Source organism: Calonectris borealis, chromosome 8 (genome assembly GCF_964195595.1).
Source record: "Calonectris borealis chromosome 8, bCalBor7.hap1.2, whole genome shotgun sequence".
NCBI classification, from domain to species: Eukaryota; Metazoa; Chordata; class Aves; order Procellariiformes; family Procellariidae; genus Calonectris; species Calonectris borealis.
Window position 1 is genome coordinate 25586580 of NC_134319.1, and position 17471 is coordinate 25604050.

Below are 17471 nucleotides of genomic sequence, written 5' to 3' on the forward strand. Positions count from 1 at the left end.
AAAAGTGGTGACTCACTGCAATGAGAGCAATGCAATCACTGGAAAAATTATACATTGCCTAACAGGTTTGGACACAGTAAGATACGAGGCATCCAAGTGGCCTCAGATTTCATCCTTAATGCATCAACAGAAATGAATGACTATCTCTATACCAACAAACCTGAAAATGCTTCCAAGATTACAGGTCCAGATCAAGCATACCAGACACCAAAGGGGAAGCACCTCCATCTGCCATACTCTGGTTGCTGCATGAAGGAAGCCTAAATCTGCAGGAGGGAAGGGAGCAGCAACATGTGCCAGGATGTCCCCCTGGACAGTCACAGGGCCAAGGCTGCAAGGGGCACCTTAGAGCATATACTACCCGCAGAAGAGATCCAGTCAAAGATCTGGGCATTTCACATCATATTTCTTACCTACCTTATTATTTTTTAAGGATTTTTTTATTTCATAGCTTGCATTATTAAGCTTTTGAAAAAGATTCTTATCAATACAAACAGTTTCTTCAGTTTAAATTAAAAAAAAAACCCAATAAATAATTCTTTCTGTCTGCTTATCAGAATTACGAAAATTAGAGGACAGCAAAAAAAAATCGGTTTATTTCAATAAAGTTGCCCTGATAGAAAGATCATAAGTGTCATTAAAAACAAGGGTTCCTACCCTGGATTAAAGGTATATTTATATAAAGAAATACAGAAAGTTCATTCAGATTAATTATTAGTCTGCTGATGGTACAAAGCTAATGCAATGGACCTGGATGTGTCCTTGAAATGCCTCTGGCCTTGTGAGCCAAGAAAGTGGCATGAATTGGGTTTTGCAGAAGAACCCTTGCATCTCCAGAGAATCCTTTGAATCCCCCCCAGATCTGGAGAATCTGTACTGTATGATGTTTAAACCTTTTTTTTTTCCTGCAGCATACAGACAACTCCTGTCTGAGTTGAGAAACTCTAAAGAATCTTTTTGACTTCCTCTATTTTCCTTGTTGCAAGGATTCACCTATGAAGAACGCGTGAGCTGGGCTGGTGCTCGCCAATTTTATCATTACATTAATAAATGCATCAAAAGCAATATTAAAAACATGCACCAATAAGATTGTAAACACTGGACACTTAAATAATATTAAATCTAATTATTTTTAGCAAAGAATCATTGAAGAACTGAAATTCAGAAAGCATTTCAGATCTTATAACAACAGCAGGCATGTGAAAAGCTAGTGTACCACAAAGATAACGAGCAGAGAGATCAAGCTAGGATCTATATGCAATCAAACTGATTTCTTCTCCAGCAACTGCATTGTGAAGCTTCTAGATGGAATCTGCGAACAAGAAACCAACATCCAACACTTCAAATACTCAGCATCACACATTGTCAGTCATTCCCAGAGTTTTTCATTATGAGTGAAATCTCCTGTCAGTATGAGAAGAAGTCATAGGGATTTGGTTTTGAGTTTGTTTGGGGGCTAAAGGCTTTGAAGTACCTTTTGTTCTGAAATGTGGCATTACAATGAATTTTGTGACAGATCATTTTCCTAATGATCATATTTCCTGTAGTGAGACTTCTCATCTGCCTCTGTGACTGCACCAACACTGCAACCACACACACTCTGCAACACCTTCCACCGCCAGTGAAAATGCTATTTTATCTGCACAGATTGAAACAGGACTCAAAGAGATGTGTCACTCTGACCTAAGACATAGATTAGAAGTCTGCATCACCAGCACAGCTGAACTGTTTTGATTTTTGGTTTGGATTTCTTTTACAAGGAGAGTAGATGGTAACTTTTATAGAAATCTGCTTCACTAAGACGTATCGTTATAGTCTTGATCATATTAATTCTCATTTGCATTTGCCTCCTGCAGTACCACAATAATTCCAGATCATAAAATTAAATGCAGCTGCTAAATGTACTGACCCCTGCTGCAAAATTACTAGTGCATTATTGTTACTTCCCTGTTCTTCGTTTACTCATGCTTATGCTCCAGAACATCTGAAATGTGCCACCCTTTGATCTTACCTAACTGTCCCAGCAGTCCTTTTATTTGCGATTCAAAATTTGATACCTCTGCCTGGAATTAGGCAGAAATTTTCTTTTGAAGCTGACAGCAATCTTCTCCCAGGAAGAAGGATTAATACCCTCATGTTTTCCTCCACTAGTCTTTGCTGAATATCACATTAAGTTCTTGTGCCCACCCTTTGGTAAGGTGACAAGTACTTTATACAGAAGGTTAACCCAGGATTTCCGCAACTAGCTGAGGTGATATACAGGCCTCCTACCACTTTGCTGGTTGACTACCAGGATTCATTAAATGAATGGTTTATTTCGCACAATAATCAATGTTACACTCTCCTCTTGTTTTGCATTGCTCAATATGACTTTTTGCTTGAGTTTGCCACAAAATACGTGCCTTCCTTTATGAAATAAGTCACAAACAAACAACTTAACAGTTTGAATTAAAAAATGCTCCTTCTTGTGTCTTCATTTCCCTTCCTTTTTTTTGCTTCTTACTCAGCAAAAGTTCCAGAGTATTTCTTTTGGTCCAACAACTTTCCAGGTGACCTTTTAGAAGTCAACTCTCTAGACCTGTTTCCGTTTAACCTGGGAATAATGACTTTTCTTTGCTAAAGTGTTTTGAGTTCTGTGTAACAGCAAGATATTTATGAAGGTGCACTGAAGTCCATTTATGAAGCAGAAATATTTTATATCAGCTCTACAAGATGACAATTTGCTACGATGAACAGGTGTCCCAAGGCTCTTTTCTTTAGCGTTTCCTTTAATAATTAATGTTTAGCAGCACTTACTAAAATAAATATATGATCTGATTTCTGCAAATACATACTTTTCCCTCTAATGACTCAAATATTTTGCAAGGTAGTATCGTAATGAAAAATGTTCCGTGTTTTTTTAAGGAAATTACATTTCTTTGTCTCACCTAGAAGATAAAAATGACAGTCACTGACATTATGTTTCATGCAAAACGACTTATATGTATATGAAATAATCAACATTCAGGTACATTCCCGAATGCAGAAATCTATACTAAACCCTTCAGCATTTAGGAAGAGCTATTGTATTTCTACTTACATACATAAAACCACACGCTATAAAGAACTGTCATCCCATTAATGGTTTGGGAATCCTGAATGGTGGCTATATGGTGGCTAAGGGATCAAGCCTTGTGTGTCTAGCCTGACAGTGATGTATCTTAATTTCACTATAAAGAATCCCACTGAAGTTCGCTCGAATTTAAACTAGTGAATAACTCTTCGCTTTCTTGAAGGCACAGATTTAAATAAGTAAAATCTTAGTAACATTTGTTTTAAAGAAAGCTATTTTTTCTCAGGCAAAACTCACAAACATAGTTTGAAAGCTTCTCCAGGTAAGAATTTTCTGAAGGGACATTATAATCATTTCAGTAGTGCAGCTCTAACCATTATTAAGATATGAATGAGATGCCTTCCTGACTGGAAAAAGAATGTGTTTTTCTTAATTAGACATTGCTTCTTCCCCTCTGCATTTGTTCTGTACAATATGCTTACTCTCTAGAGAAGAGAGATATTCTCAGCAACTTCTCTGAGCAAGAATTCCTCCCCCTCCCCTTTAAGAATTGCCTTTAATCTTTGTCATAAGTGGAAGAATGATAGTATTCTGCCTACACTTCCTGGAAACTCAGCCTAGGCCTGTGTGTCTGCTTTTATCAAAAAATCCATCAAAGGTCAGGTAATTTTCCACACTCATCTAGAGACAAAGATGCTACCTATCTTGATGAATCAGTTCAAGAGTGTTAGTGTTTCTCCCTCAAAATGAATCAGATATAATCACCAAGAAAACGGACATTATTTCCACAACTATAAATGTGCTCAGAGTTACAATTTTATCAGATTCCACAGTTTCTTCCACTGTGAGCCCACAATCCAGCTCTTCCCTGGCTTTGGAATTAGTGACAGGAGACAAGGGACCCAGCAGCAAATCATTCAGTAGTGGCTAACTAGTCAGCAGAGCTAAGCTCTGCTCTAGTTCTGGTGACCCAAAGAGACCAAAATATTTTCTTTTATTACTTAATTCTTATCCTAGCATTACAGAAGTAACACAAAATTTACTTGACATCTTAACTTAGAAAGACTTGAAATAGTCAACAAATCAGTTTTCTTTTTTCTCCTCAAACATGTCTTACACCTGAGCAAAGATATCAAATATTTCTATACAGTATTTTGCACTTAAATTTCCTACCAACATCCACTTCGCAAGTGTTGGTACTGATTAAGGATATAAAAATAAAGGCTACAGCTCAAAACAGATACAATGTGATGGTTTTTCAGTAGGATCTTCCTCCTACTTCCATCTCAATTGTATGCTCCATTAAATAGGAATTATACTGCCCTTCGTCCAAACTGAAACTTAACACATTCTGGAACTAGTAATTCTGCATTTCCTGATGCCACACAGATCTAGTGGAGATTGTTATCAATATTCATGTGATCTACTTTAAATGTGGCATCTACTTTAAAATGTTTCACTCCTTTTTGCAAGAAGCAGGAATGCCTCATAAAACAACATTTAAAGCCATTTGTCAGATAAATAACATCAACAAATGCAATCTCCCTCTTTATACCAATAATTGAAAACAATACAAAAATAATGATAACACTAACATGATACAAGTCACTTTCATGGACATAAATACAATAGAAACAATTGCAATCCTCAGAAATAAGTAGGAAAGATAGCTACCAACGGGTTGCCCTTGGTCAAGAGGTGGAGGAATGTGGCAGGTTTGGCACTACACTACTGCAGAGAACTGAATGTTTAATTAGACCTCACTAGGTGTGTTTTAACAAAAAAAAAAAAACAAACAAACAAACAAAAACCAAAACCCCATCAACACACAACAAACCAGAATTTCAGTATTAGTTCTTCAATTCTGTTGCAAATATTGGAAGAGTGGCTATGAAAAAGCTTGATTTGCTTTATTTTCAACATTGCCAGAAGAACTTCAGCACAGAATTACACCTTGGAAAGTTGCAGATATGTGTGACTTTCACAACGTACAATGACTATTTTATAATAAAATTGTAGACACATTTTATAATAAAATTGTTCCAAAAGACATTGTCTGGGAAGCAAAGGTAACTATTCAAGAGTTGGCAAATGTCCATTTGTATTGCCAGTGCAAAACCCTAGTTCTTTTCCTTTCCTAACACTTAGGAACATTCACCCAGATCTTTCATTCTGTGATCACAGACTGCTCTTTTGGTCCAGCACTGAAACGCTCCAGAGCATGCGGTGAAGATATCTTTTGCCTGCAGAGCTAATTCTGTGCATTAGCCATGGAGTTAGTGAGGCAAGGGACCGCAAAAAAGAAGAGATATCTAACAGCTAAGCAGTAAAATGCTGGTTTAGGTAACAGGATTATATTCCAGCTCTTTTCACAGAATTCTTGTATGATGCTACAAAATCTACTTATACTAATTTTCCATACAGCAGTCATTAATAATTGGTCTGCATTTAACAGGTTCTTACCTTAATTATACTAACCTGATTCGCAGAAATGGTGTCCTTTCAAAACTACAAATTAACTGAAGTAAGGGGTGCTTTAAAAACTATGGTGCTCATCTCAGATTAAGCTTTCTGAATCAATACATTGATTCTCTCTTCGGATCATTTTGTCATCACAAATATGAAAATCCATATGTGTGTAGCACTTGGCTACAGAAGATGAGCACCATCATCAAAAAGCTTAAGAAGAAACTAATATTTCTAGCTGCAGAATGTTTTGAATAGTAATTCCATAAATACGGCCTGAACTATACATTGAGCAACACAGATATAATACACTGAATATATTTTCATTCTCTACACAGAGAAGAGAATCCTCTAGTGGAAAAACGGTATGTGACAGTAAAAAATGCCATAAGATATAGAGACAAGGCTACTTCCTGAAAACTGAGTATTTAGCCTTGCAACCTTCATGTCACTCTGTACATGTGATTTCTTAGAAAAACCTCCTCCACCCTCAGAAAAAATCAGAAGCTCTAGGAAAGGGCACAATGCTGCTCTTCCCAGGCTTTATCAGCAGAACTGGGATGTGTATATCTCCTTGCTCAGATCCACCCCTTGGGGTTAAGGGAGTACTGATAGTATTAGGACATTTTCATCTTCTGTGTAGGACAGTGCTATAAGACTTTCATCAATGAGTTTTGCAGATATTTGCTGACAGCACAGGAGTGGTGGAACTCAGACTTCAGCTGCTAACTCAGGCCTCATAGTATGACGCAGAGGCTTTCTATCAGTTTTTCATGTATTTCTCTCTCCTCCTTTCAGCTGCTCCGTTCCCCACTGCCATCTCAGTCCTAGCATCCAATCTCTTCTCTTAAGCCAGTTTCATCATCCTTCCTCTGATTCTTTGGGGTGGCAATAGCTGTACCATCACATTCCAACTCCCTGTCCCACAACATTGATGTCCCCTCATTTGGCTTCATATCTAATCAGAACTTCTTTCTGAATGTTAATTCTTATAACTACAGAAAATTTCACTAAAAAGACGCCCATTGCATCCTCTAACACTGTAAAGATCTGACATCAGCCATAAATTAGAAGATTTATCACTCTATCAATCGTTGCAGTGCTTTTCAAATACTACCATAAAGATTTTAAGGTATTTTTTTAAAAAGGATGTAGGGTTGCTTACCTGTTTCCTGCTACCTATGGTTGCTCATTGCCACAAGGACAAGCTAACATAACAGACAGAGCTCAGATTTTAGAGAAAGACAATATTATTAAACAGTTATTACACAATACATCAGCTTCATTCAAGACTCCACTCACAGCTGTATCTTATGATCAACTACTGTAACAGCAAACACAGCCGTTCCAAACCCTTAGCTTTTCACAACAAAATCTTTTCACTCAAACTTGCAGCAATCTAGAACCCAAAAGTCCTTATGACCCTGAACTCCAACTCAGCAAATGAATCACAACAAATTCCACACAAAAAAACCCCTCTGTAGAGTTCAATAAACATTTCAAAAAATATTCTATAATGTAATATGGATCCAGGTCACACCTGAATTAATTGCAGGCAATTCCCAGAGCTTGTGTCTACAGAGTTCACCATCTGATATTCAGGAAACATGATGTCATCATCTGCAACTCTGAAGATATGTTCTGTGTTTCTTTCTCCGTGCTTTTTTCAAGAGATAAGAGTTATGGTGTGATTTTTTTTTTTCAGTCTAAATAAATCTGTTAGGTCAATTACAGGTCAAAATTAATTTATTATTGTTATTACTATTTATGAGCACTTAGATATGAGAATGCTGAATGGAACATAAAAATTTTGTGAACTGAACAGAATATGGTCCCTCTCTTTTATATACAGATACTGTTCACGTTAGCTGATATCCTGCAGACAGAGTATCTGCTACAACAATTGAGAATGAGAGGGGTGAGATTATATGCTCTCCCATACAAGAGAGTGAATGTGTGTCTGTGTTTGTAACACATCATCTACACATTCTGTTGTTTGTTTACCGTATTTCACTCATTGGTGAGAGAATGCAATACGTTAATGAAAGGATTAAACAGCTGGAGAAAATAATAATTGCAAATAAATATAGTGCCTTTGTATGTGACCTGATTTTTTATTGTTTCTATATAGCAAGAGAGGAGCTTTGGAGCACCGTAAGTTTTTACCTGCAGCACTTCTATCATTAAGAGTTATCTTCCAGGAATATGTGCATCAGTTGTTGTCATGTAAAGAAGTTATAAGAGCACAATGCAAGACCTGCAATACATGGACTTATGTAGGAAAGTTTATTTTGGATCCAGGGAATAATTTATTCAGTTGTATGCTGCTTTGAATAAGATGTTGTATGTCCCCTTCTCAGAAAAGGAAACACAGGGGATTATACAAGCTCTTTGGCTGGGCACATATGCTACTATTACTTTTTCCTTTATTTGTCATTCTTCTTGCCTCTATACCATTCCTTTTTAAGTACCCATGCTGTCCAGAATCGGATCATAAACCCTTTGAGGACAAGATCATATTTCATCCTGCATTTGTACAGCACCTGGCCCAACAAGAATGCTTGATCATGACTGTGGCCATTAGCCCTACCGTACACACGGGTCAGTCAGTCACACACACACAGGAGCAGCTCCTTCCTGACTTTCCAAGTGTTCAGTATTCACCACTTCAGAAAAAGTCTCAGAAAAAATTAACTTGCAGCTGCACACTCCAATTTTTCACATCATCTCAGTGACCAACACATGGAAGTCTTCTGAAAATCTGATCATGTTCTTCTATGAAAAAACAGTTCTCAGGTGTTTTGGAGCTTACAGTCAAAACTCTCCTCCAAACAGCTTTCTCAGCACAGCTAACAGGAAAGCAGAACTTTAAGTTTGAAGACCCCCCAGTAGATTTTTTAAAAAAAAAGTGGACTTTACTTTCCTGTTCTAATATAAAGCCAAAGAAAATTCAATAAAATACAGTAAAAACCCCACAAAGATAAAATAAATCCTGTAAGACACTTGAAAGCCTTTTCAGACTTTCCACTGCTGTCACCACTGAAGTGAGACTTAGGTAAGCAGCGCTTCTGTTGCGAAGAGAAACAGAGAGCATCAACTGCAGAGAGAGCAGCCAAAAATGGCATATCTGACATGCTCAGTGTTATTAAAATGTCTTCATTGCTCAGTGAAGAGTGTTTTTTAGAAGCTGTGGTTTGCAAGCAATCCTTCCCTTGCCATTTAAGGCATGACAATGACGACACACTTGTTGACATGTCTGGAGCAGAATCACTTCCACGTTGTAAATAGCTCTCTTCCCAACATTAACACAATAACTTAAACCAGCTACTGTGCTAAACACTTGTCTGTTTATTCAGGGTGGTGCAAAACTGCATCTCAGCAGGCCCTTAAGCCTAGCATTAATCACAGCAGGAAGAGAAATGCAGCTGTCACTTTTTTATTAGCTTTCAAAATAATCTGATTCTCAAATCTTGTAATTTTTGTGGGAATTTTTCTCCTGAACTCTTCTATGATTTCTAATGAACTTAATACATCCTGTGTTGATTCAAAAGGCATCTGCAGGCGAGATTTCCATAACGGTATGCCTCTATAAATACTATCTTACTACATATTAAAACATCTATTTTATCAGTTCTAAATCCTCATGGCCAAACTGGCCAATCTTCAGAAAAGTATGAAGTGCTAAATTCAGGAGGCCAAACATTACTGGATTTTATGAAAGTTTCACCTCCGAGTATTACAAAACCTCTACGTATTACAAAACCTTGAATATCAAGGATAAATAACTCTTCACAGATCTCACATTAATTTCCTTGAACTGCCTCCCTCGTACTCAGCACCATTCCACTGTAAACCTTCTGAACTGTAAGTATGTAAGTTGACACTGGGTTAAGCTGTTATTATTCCTAATGTTTTCTAAGAGTGAGAGTGAGTGTATTGGGCGGCTCTCAGAAACATTAATTTCTAAGTCATTTGATTAGCAGACTAGGACAGCAAAATCAGAAATGCTACTAAGTTATACTAACACATATTTCTTACTGTTGTTTCACATCTTTCCCTCAAACCCCAAACATTTCATACTTCAGACTAACACACTAGACTGCAGGTGTGTGGAGGATGTAGAAAAGTCTTTCAGTTCTGTTCAGGCAGCACAGCTGAGATAGAAGCATTAATAAAACTGCAAAAAAGGCAAGTGTTTTTGTGTACTTATTGGGCAGTCTCAAGTTAAATGTTATACTTCCACTCACACACACAGATACATGGCACAGGCATGCACATTCACACACATTATTTGGGGATGAGGGAACTTGTATATTGCTTACAAGAGACCTAGGGCAACAATCTCTCACTGCCATCAGGGACCAAGTAAAAAAAATTACACATAATTTTAAAAATATATGTTTCATTATCATTTAAATTCTTCCAAGAAAGAGCAATATGAGTAAAGAAATCCTCCAGATACTCTATCCAAAACTCATTAAAACCAAAAGATTTCTCTAAGGTGTATATGCACATGATTCTGCATTCATTTTAGACATCTGAGGTCTATCTCAAGAAGATTAACTAAATTGCTGCAGTAGCAACATTGGTCATCTTTCCCTCAATTATGCAAGCATATGATTTTAAATCATATGCTGACAGAGTCAGCTTGGCCTGCATTTCTCTGGAACGGTTGGTTTACATTTATAAATGCTACCACTGAGACTCCTAAAACACCTAATTTACTAGACAGGCTCACTATTGTTTTTACCACTAAGTGTGGAGGATGCTTTGTAACATAAGGCCTTTTTGCAGCTATGGTCCGTTTAGCACAACTTCTCATCTCATCCGCAGACACGGGAAGTAAAAAGCTGGCAGTCCTGTTCTTGTGTCTCACAAAGACTCATTAACCAAATTCAGTTATTTCACCCAACATTGGTTAAAATGGAGACTACTGTTGATGTGATCATGTTTTAGATTTCAGATTTGCTGAAGGTAAGCACAGCATGGGTTGCTCTTACTCAGCACAAAAGTATCGGCTCCCTATTGAAAACACCTGTGCTTTAGGACTGAGAACAAGGTAGAAATTTACGCACAAGTCATTTGTTTGGTACTTTTTGTTTTCTTTGCTCAGATACACTATTCAAAATACTCTAATGCACAACCAGTTTCTCCAGATTAATTTGTGGTGGTTTATAGGTTGCAAGAGACAAGCATCCCTCAGAATATTTAAGGAATTATGACTCTACATTTTGTAATAAGGTAAGCGTTACTACCTTCAACTTAACAGACGATGAAACTGAGATCTGGAGAAATGAAAACGACTTAACACTTCACACTATGAGTTTCTGAGACAGCCTAGAGTGCAGCTGACTTCTGTCTCTTAGACCTTATTCTCGAAGCTTGACTAATCTCTGCCATTTATTTTACCCTTTTTTCCACCTACATATGTCTTAACTCACAAGCATCCAGAAACAGTTCAGGGACTAATACTATCTTAAATATTGCATTCACAGTTTCTGCAATGTATATGATTATTTGGCAAGGCTTCACTAACCATGTATTTTTGTACCATCTCAGCTGAGACTCTGTATTGTACTACATTTCCCTGAGTGTAAAATCTTTCAGCTCATATGGGATGTATATGCTTTATTTAACGACCTGCTATTTCCTTATATGCTGTACAGAAAGCTTCATTGTATGGCTTCGTTTTTCTGTTAGACAGCTAGTTTGATTATTTCTCTTTTCATCAGGAGAAGAATGTATTTCAAAAGGCAATTAAAAATATTGCTCCATGGAGTCGACATTTTTGCAACAACAAAAAAAGTCATTCATGCACAACATGATATGATACCTCTAGATATGATACCTCAGGATACCTCTAGAGCTCAGTGCAGGACAGTGGGATTATGAATGAAGAACAGATTGTAAGAGAAGACTTTGAAACTAGAGAATAGAAACCTAAGCAAGCAGGCTAGCCGAGGAGGCACTGAGACAGAGGGAATAACTGGAAGAACAGTACTGCAAAGTAGTGGTATAAAAGAAAAGAAGTGGATTCTGTTAGCTATACAACACTATGGATAATGTAAGCTCTCACTGAATTGCTCACAGCTAGTTTTTAAAATCCTGGCACTGAAGGCCCCAAACTGCTTTACTTGAAAGGGAAAGAAACCTGGAGATAGATAAAAAACTGTAACAGTTACTGAGACACCAGTGAACAAGATCTGTTTGCAACTGCATGGATAGCCTGGAAATACATCAGGACACACAGTACAACAGTCTGAGAGACAGTAAAGTTGCAGGGAAAAGAACAGTTTTCGCAACCGTATCTGTAATTTTAATCTTGATGTTTACAGGAGGAAGTCAGAGTTTTGCCACTTTAAAACTTTTTACCATTTTTTGCACAGAAGCGCTTCAGGGCCTAAACTGAGCTTTGAAGAGAGTAAACTATTCCCCAAAAAATGTTTTGCATGTTCTGTACCTCATAAGTTTGCCTGAAAGAAATGACTGCTTAATTTCTAGTTACATATGATTAAAGATGAATAAATGTGAACAACGGACACCTCCGCACGATGCAAAAAGCAGCAGAGCTCAGGAACAATCACTGTCTCCGAGACAGGGCTGGCAGTCACAGCCCCAGCAGCCAGCTCAAAGGGCACGTCTGTCCCGAGCAGGGCACAGACATCCAGTCCAGCTCTATCTAAGCTGTTACATTCCTGTAACGCACATGTTCTTGCTAGGGTTTGAAAGGAGTTCACTCAGCCACAAAGAGCTGAATTCATGCTAGCAAGCCTTGCCCAGCACATGACACTTTCCTGCAGTGCCTCTTGTTCCTCTGCTGTCTCGGGTGCCATCTCTGCAGCCACCCCCGCGCTGCACTCCCCTGTGGTCCTCACTCCCAGGGTTGGCAGCACAGAAGGAACAGCCAAACGAAGGGGAATGACAGTGGCAAGACTCAGGGCAAGTCTGTGCTGCAAAACACAGGGTAATGCAGAGACACTCAAGCTAACTCTAAATGAGGTAGTTGAATGAGTACGAAGAGATGTCAAGCCATGACAACAGAGAGTTAATTTGCTCTGCCTTCCTGGTGGGCCAGATGTATGCTTATGAATATTAACTCTTAAAACTAGATCAAGAATGTAAACAGAGGACAGAACATTTTCAAGGCCTGCTGTTCTCCTTTCCTTGCTCCCAGCATGGTACAGTATATACCACTATGCAGCTGCACAGGAAAAGAAAACAGGATAATTTTCATGCACTATATACAATGCATTCACAATTCCAGTGTGGAGACTGTCTACTTGTTTAATGCATACACATGCTCCCAGGAGGCAGGCAGTTCTGCAGATAGGTCACGGGAGTCAGAAAAACAGAACTTGATTCCTGATACTAGGAACATTTTCAAAAGTCACTTCACCCTGTTTCCTCCCCCAACTTCTTCTGCCTTATCTCATTATATATGCAACGTTTCTAACCCACTCACTGTTGATTTCTTCTTCAGAACCTAAATATATAAACATAAGTTCACCAAATCAAAACTAAAGGAAGTGGTTCCAACATACCGTGCCACCAAGAGCTGGATTTTCTTTAGAACTGGTCTCTGCATGGCAGTTTTGTGGCTTTAGATCTACACTGGTAAAACATTCTCAGTATGTCAATATACTGATGTGAGTGAATACAGAATGACTAGCAAATGTCTTTCCCATACTAAGTAAGAAAGACCCATTAGTGCAGAACCAATGCCTCTTGCCCTGTCTGCAGTTATAATCAATATACCAGCCATCTGCTCGTTATGTTTGTGCAGGTCTAGATGAATGGATAAAGAAAATTACATGTTTGGTCCAAATGAGTAGCTAATTCTAGTCCAGGAACCAGGTAGCTATGCTAGTGTGCTTCTGTGTTCCTATTAACATGTGTCCTGCTGGTGGTTTAGGTACAACACCATGATGAAACTGAACGGCTTCCAGTTTAGAACTGGCTTGTGTCTGGCCAGCCCAGGAAGTGAGCAGGACTGCCTGCACCCCTGTGCATACCCATCTCTATCTCAGTTGATTTTGAATAAAGTATTGGAACTGTGCAAGATGTGAAAAGCAGGCAATTTGTTTCAAATGATTAAGAGATCCCTGAGTGCAGGACTCTGGGGTATGTATTTCAGAAAGCCTTACGTGCACCACTACAAAAAAAAAAAAAGAATATGCTATATTCCTAAACAGAACCTGCAGTGGGGCATCCATAAGAGGAAAACATCAGAGGTGGTGCTCTAAAGCCTTCACTTCATTTCTTCTACCTTATTACCTATCCTCCTGCCAGATTAATTCCCCTTATCCTTTATGCTACACATAAAGTGAGCCAGTATTACTAAGTTCTGCTACTTAAAAATTAGGTCTGCCAGACTCTTTCCAAAGGGATAGATCAATCTGTGAAAAAGCTTTTCACAGAAAGTCAAAGCCATAGGATGAGCTATACTGATGCTGATGTCTGTGTGAAGAAAACATAGCACTTCAGGTGGAAACCTCCACAGTTGTTGGGCATGGGCCCCAGATTTCATGTGCCTGCCGAAGCTTGGTACTTTTAACTTGGAAAATAAAAAAGTCACACCCAAAACTACCAAGCAATTATTTAGTTTCCTGAAATAAAGGAAGTGGCTCAGAGGTGTGTGTGGGCTTTTGAAAGCTGTCAAATTGCTAATACTTTTGTGGAGGGTGGGGGAGGAACCTGAATTAATGATCTAATGGAAGAAAAAGTGCTTGTCCTGGAAGCATTATTTTTTTTTTTTCTAAATGGAAGCAAAGTTTTTTTTCTGTTGTTTGGGTTTTGGGGTTTTTTTTTGGGGGGAGGGGGGGTGTTTGTTTTTTGTTTTTTTTTTTTTAATTGGGTTGTTTTGGGTTTTTTTTGGTGTTTTGTGGGGTTATTTTTGTTTGGTTTGGGTTTTTGGGGGTGGGTTGGTTTTTTTTTTTTTGCATAAACAGGCATTGATGCCTTGTATCAAGTATGTTAGCATAACTTTTTTGATTGGGAAGTCAGCCTAGCTATTAGAAGGTGTTATGTTATCAATCTTAGACTAAAGATTTTAAGAAGGACACATCTGGCAACTAAAGATTTTAGTAAAGCTAGCTATTCTATGCAGGTAGAGATGAAAGACTGACAAATAATGCACAAAACACTGATGGATTTAATGGGGTGTTTCAGCAGTGCAAATGTTTACAAGGACAGATTGAACTCCAAGGTTGGTGTTTATTGGTATCACATTGGTTTGTATGGGTACATCCACAAATACCAATACTCATCTATTTCTTACCAGGATAACCAGCTGGATACATGCCTTTTATTTGGTGGATTTACATAGTGAAAAGGCCTTTGTACAGGCTCTAGATATTCCTAACTTTTTGTTTGTCTGTTTTAATGTAGTTCGATGCTCTTAAGAGCAGCTTGGTTATTACAGGAAATTAGAGATGTTTTACAGGATGCCTGCACTTGTGGTGGAAGTCAGACAACCTTAAAATTTCTCCTGCTAGGTCTTCAAAATCGTTAGGTACAATAGGCTCTTGGAGAGTAATAGTAATAACAAAACAAGTCCCAAAGCCCACCCAACACTTACTAACAAGTGCCTGAAAATTGTTCTTGCCATAAAACCAAAGCCTACACCATATTTTCCAAATGTTGCTTCTCTATTAACAAACTCCTCCCTAGAAGACTGCCCAGTTGCCCATAGCTATGAGGCAGAGTAATCTACACAACAAAGATGAAGTATAATGGTTCTGTCACCCTGACAGGAGAATCAATCTCTGTGCCAAACTACATGTTTAAAACAAGGTCTGTGAGGTTGAGTACTTGATACTACAGCATGAGACTGTTAATTGGTTTAAGTGTTCTAGAAAGGAGTTAAAACTCATCATTTTTCTTTGAGGCTCTTCTGTTTAGTATATAGAAAGGAACTGGCTTGAGCTAGATTACTGTGTGTGGACGGAGAAAATAACTATTACTTGAAATAAAATACTGCTACCCCTCTTTCTGTCTTCCAGCCCTCTCTGTTAGCTAACACATCGACTGACTGTGTAGATGGCTGAGAGAGCAGACAGTAACCTGCCCTTTCTGGAGAAAAGGGAGCAGTGGAAAGTCTCAGAAAGACTTAGAAAATGGAACGTAGGACAGCAGATTAAAAAAAAAAGGACAGGAAAGCAAGAGGTTTTGTTCTTTTCCTCTACAGTACAGCATTCACCTGTTTTCTTATAATATCAAACAGCTACCAACCAGATTTATTCAGTGCTGCCTCTCTTCAGAGACTTTGAAGGACAAGAGAACTAATGCTCAAGGCTTCAAATGCTCTTCTTAGCTGGTTATCAACTAAAGGCAGATCATTTTCTTGCTTACATCAGTATAAACCTGGAGTTACTATAGTGACATGATGATAGAAGCATGCATAAATTCAATGTATGTGAAAAGCGGTTTCAGCCCTGCATATAACTTGCTGCCATTTCAGAATATATGTTTCAAGCCACTTTTTAGGGTGAACATTACTTTAGAGAAAAGCTTTTGTGTCTGCCGTCAACTATTCCAAATTACATTAACTAGCTAAACTGATGGAAGGTACGTAGAATACTGCATGTTCTTTTCAAGAAAATATTTTCTTAAACATAGATCCATTTTTGTCTTAATATAAAGTATTACCTCAAAATTAATTGGTTTTCTTGCTACTCTTGCATTATCTGTCACATCTAGCATGTTTTGCAAGATCAACCTCTTGGGCTCTATCTTTCTCTTATAAAATTAAAAAAGTCAAGCAACAAATTCACCCGCAGTGGGGTAAACAGACAATTAAAAATTTTGAAGACTCTTTAAGAAGCAGTTTTTATAAAATAAATAAATAATTTATATTTTATAAAATTAATATAAAATAAGTAATTTCCCAACTGTAGAGATTAACTTACAATGTTTAGATTTTGTTACTAACCCCACTGCAGTAAAAATCAAAATTTGAGGAACTGTAAGCAGATTCCGAGACCAGGGAGTGGCTAAAATGGATGGGAAGATTTTTTTCTTGAAGGATTTAAACACAGAAAACAAAGTACTGCATCGTGAGATGAAACCAAACATAAAGACTGTCTTGAACACGTTCACATAAGAGATCTAAATGTATTCTTTTTCAAATACAACTACAAATCTTTTTTTTTTTTTAATGGTTCGTATAACGCTCACGTATGACCATGCAGAAGACATTTTAGCCTTGTACATTATGCGTCAATCTTCCTGATCTAGGTTCTGACACCACTGCATACAATTGTATTCTAGTTTCTGAACAAAGATGCTATTTCTCCACTTTGCAAAACTTTTCATTTGTTTTACTTCTACAGAGGACATTAAGGGATCAAAATGAGAGAAAGAAATATCAATTGCTACCTACCTTTGACAAAAGCATCCTGTCTCAGAAATGCAACGCCAAATGCTAAGAGTTTAAGCCACAAAAACATGGTTATTTCTGGAAATCAGGCGTATCCTTATGAAACAGCATGTGTCTCTCTCTGGAAAGCAAAATAAGTGTTATCTGTCTGCAAAAGAATTTCTCAGCAAAATTTGAACCAAAAAGGAGAATAACTAGGCACATACATTGTACTGCCTGCTTATCTGTGAAGGAGTTGCTTCCTCTGTTGCCCCAAACTAACCACTCACAAACTCGCTATGCAGTTTAGTGATGTCAGAGACAATTACTTCTTCAAAAAAACCTCTTTCAGTTTCCAGGAAGTCAAGAGGGTTTTTCTTAAGTTGCTGCAGCAATGCTCAGCTTCCTTAATTCAAATGAAATAGATGATTTTGGGCCATTTCTTTCTACTGAGGAGCTAAACAAGACTTAACTTTTCAAAGGACTGGATTTAACAAACAGTCATTCTTTCTTTTCATATTCACTTTTCTATTGCATACATTCACTGAGTCCCTTCTATGTTATGGATGCTTCTTGAGATTTGTGTTGAGAGAAAGA

At 37.8% G+C, this 17471-nt stretch overlaps 1 protein-coding gene across 9 annotated transcripts in view; it reads right to left on the bottom strand.

Annotated features, from left to right (window-relative positions):
- The window catches only part of PTPRC (protein tyrosine phosphatase receptor type C), a 70313-nt gene extending 53140 nt beyond the window's left edge, over positions 1-17173 (bottom strand). For all 9 annotated transcript variants that reach the window (XM_075156545.1, XM_075156544.1, XM_075156543.1 and 6 more), the window contains exons 1-2: positions 17102-17173; positions 16899-17016 (exon numbers count right to left, since the gene is read on the bottom strand). In XM_075156545.1, the coding sequence (XP_075012646.1) occupies positions 16899-16965 (67 nt within the window). In that variant the 5' untranslated portion in view covers positions 16966-17016; positions 17102-17173. The remainder of the gene's footprint in view (positions 1-16898; positions 17017-17101) is intronic.
- Positions 17174-17471: the final 298 nt, after the last annotated feature.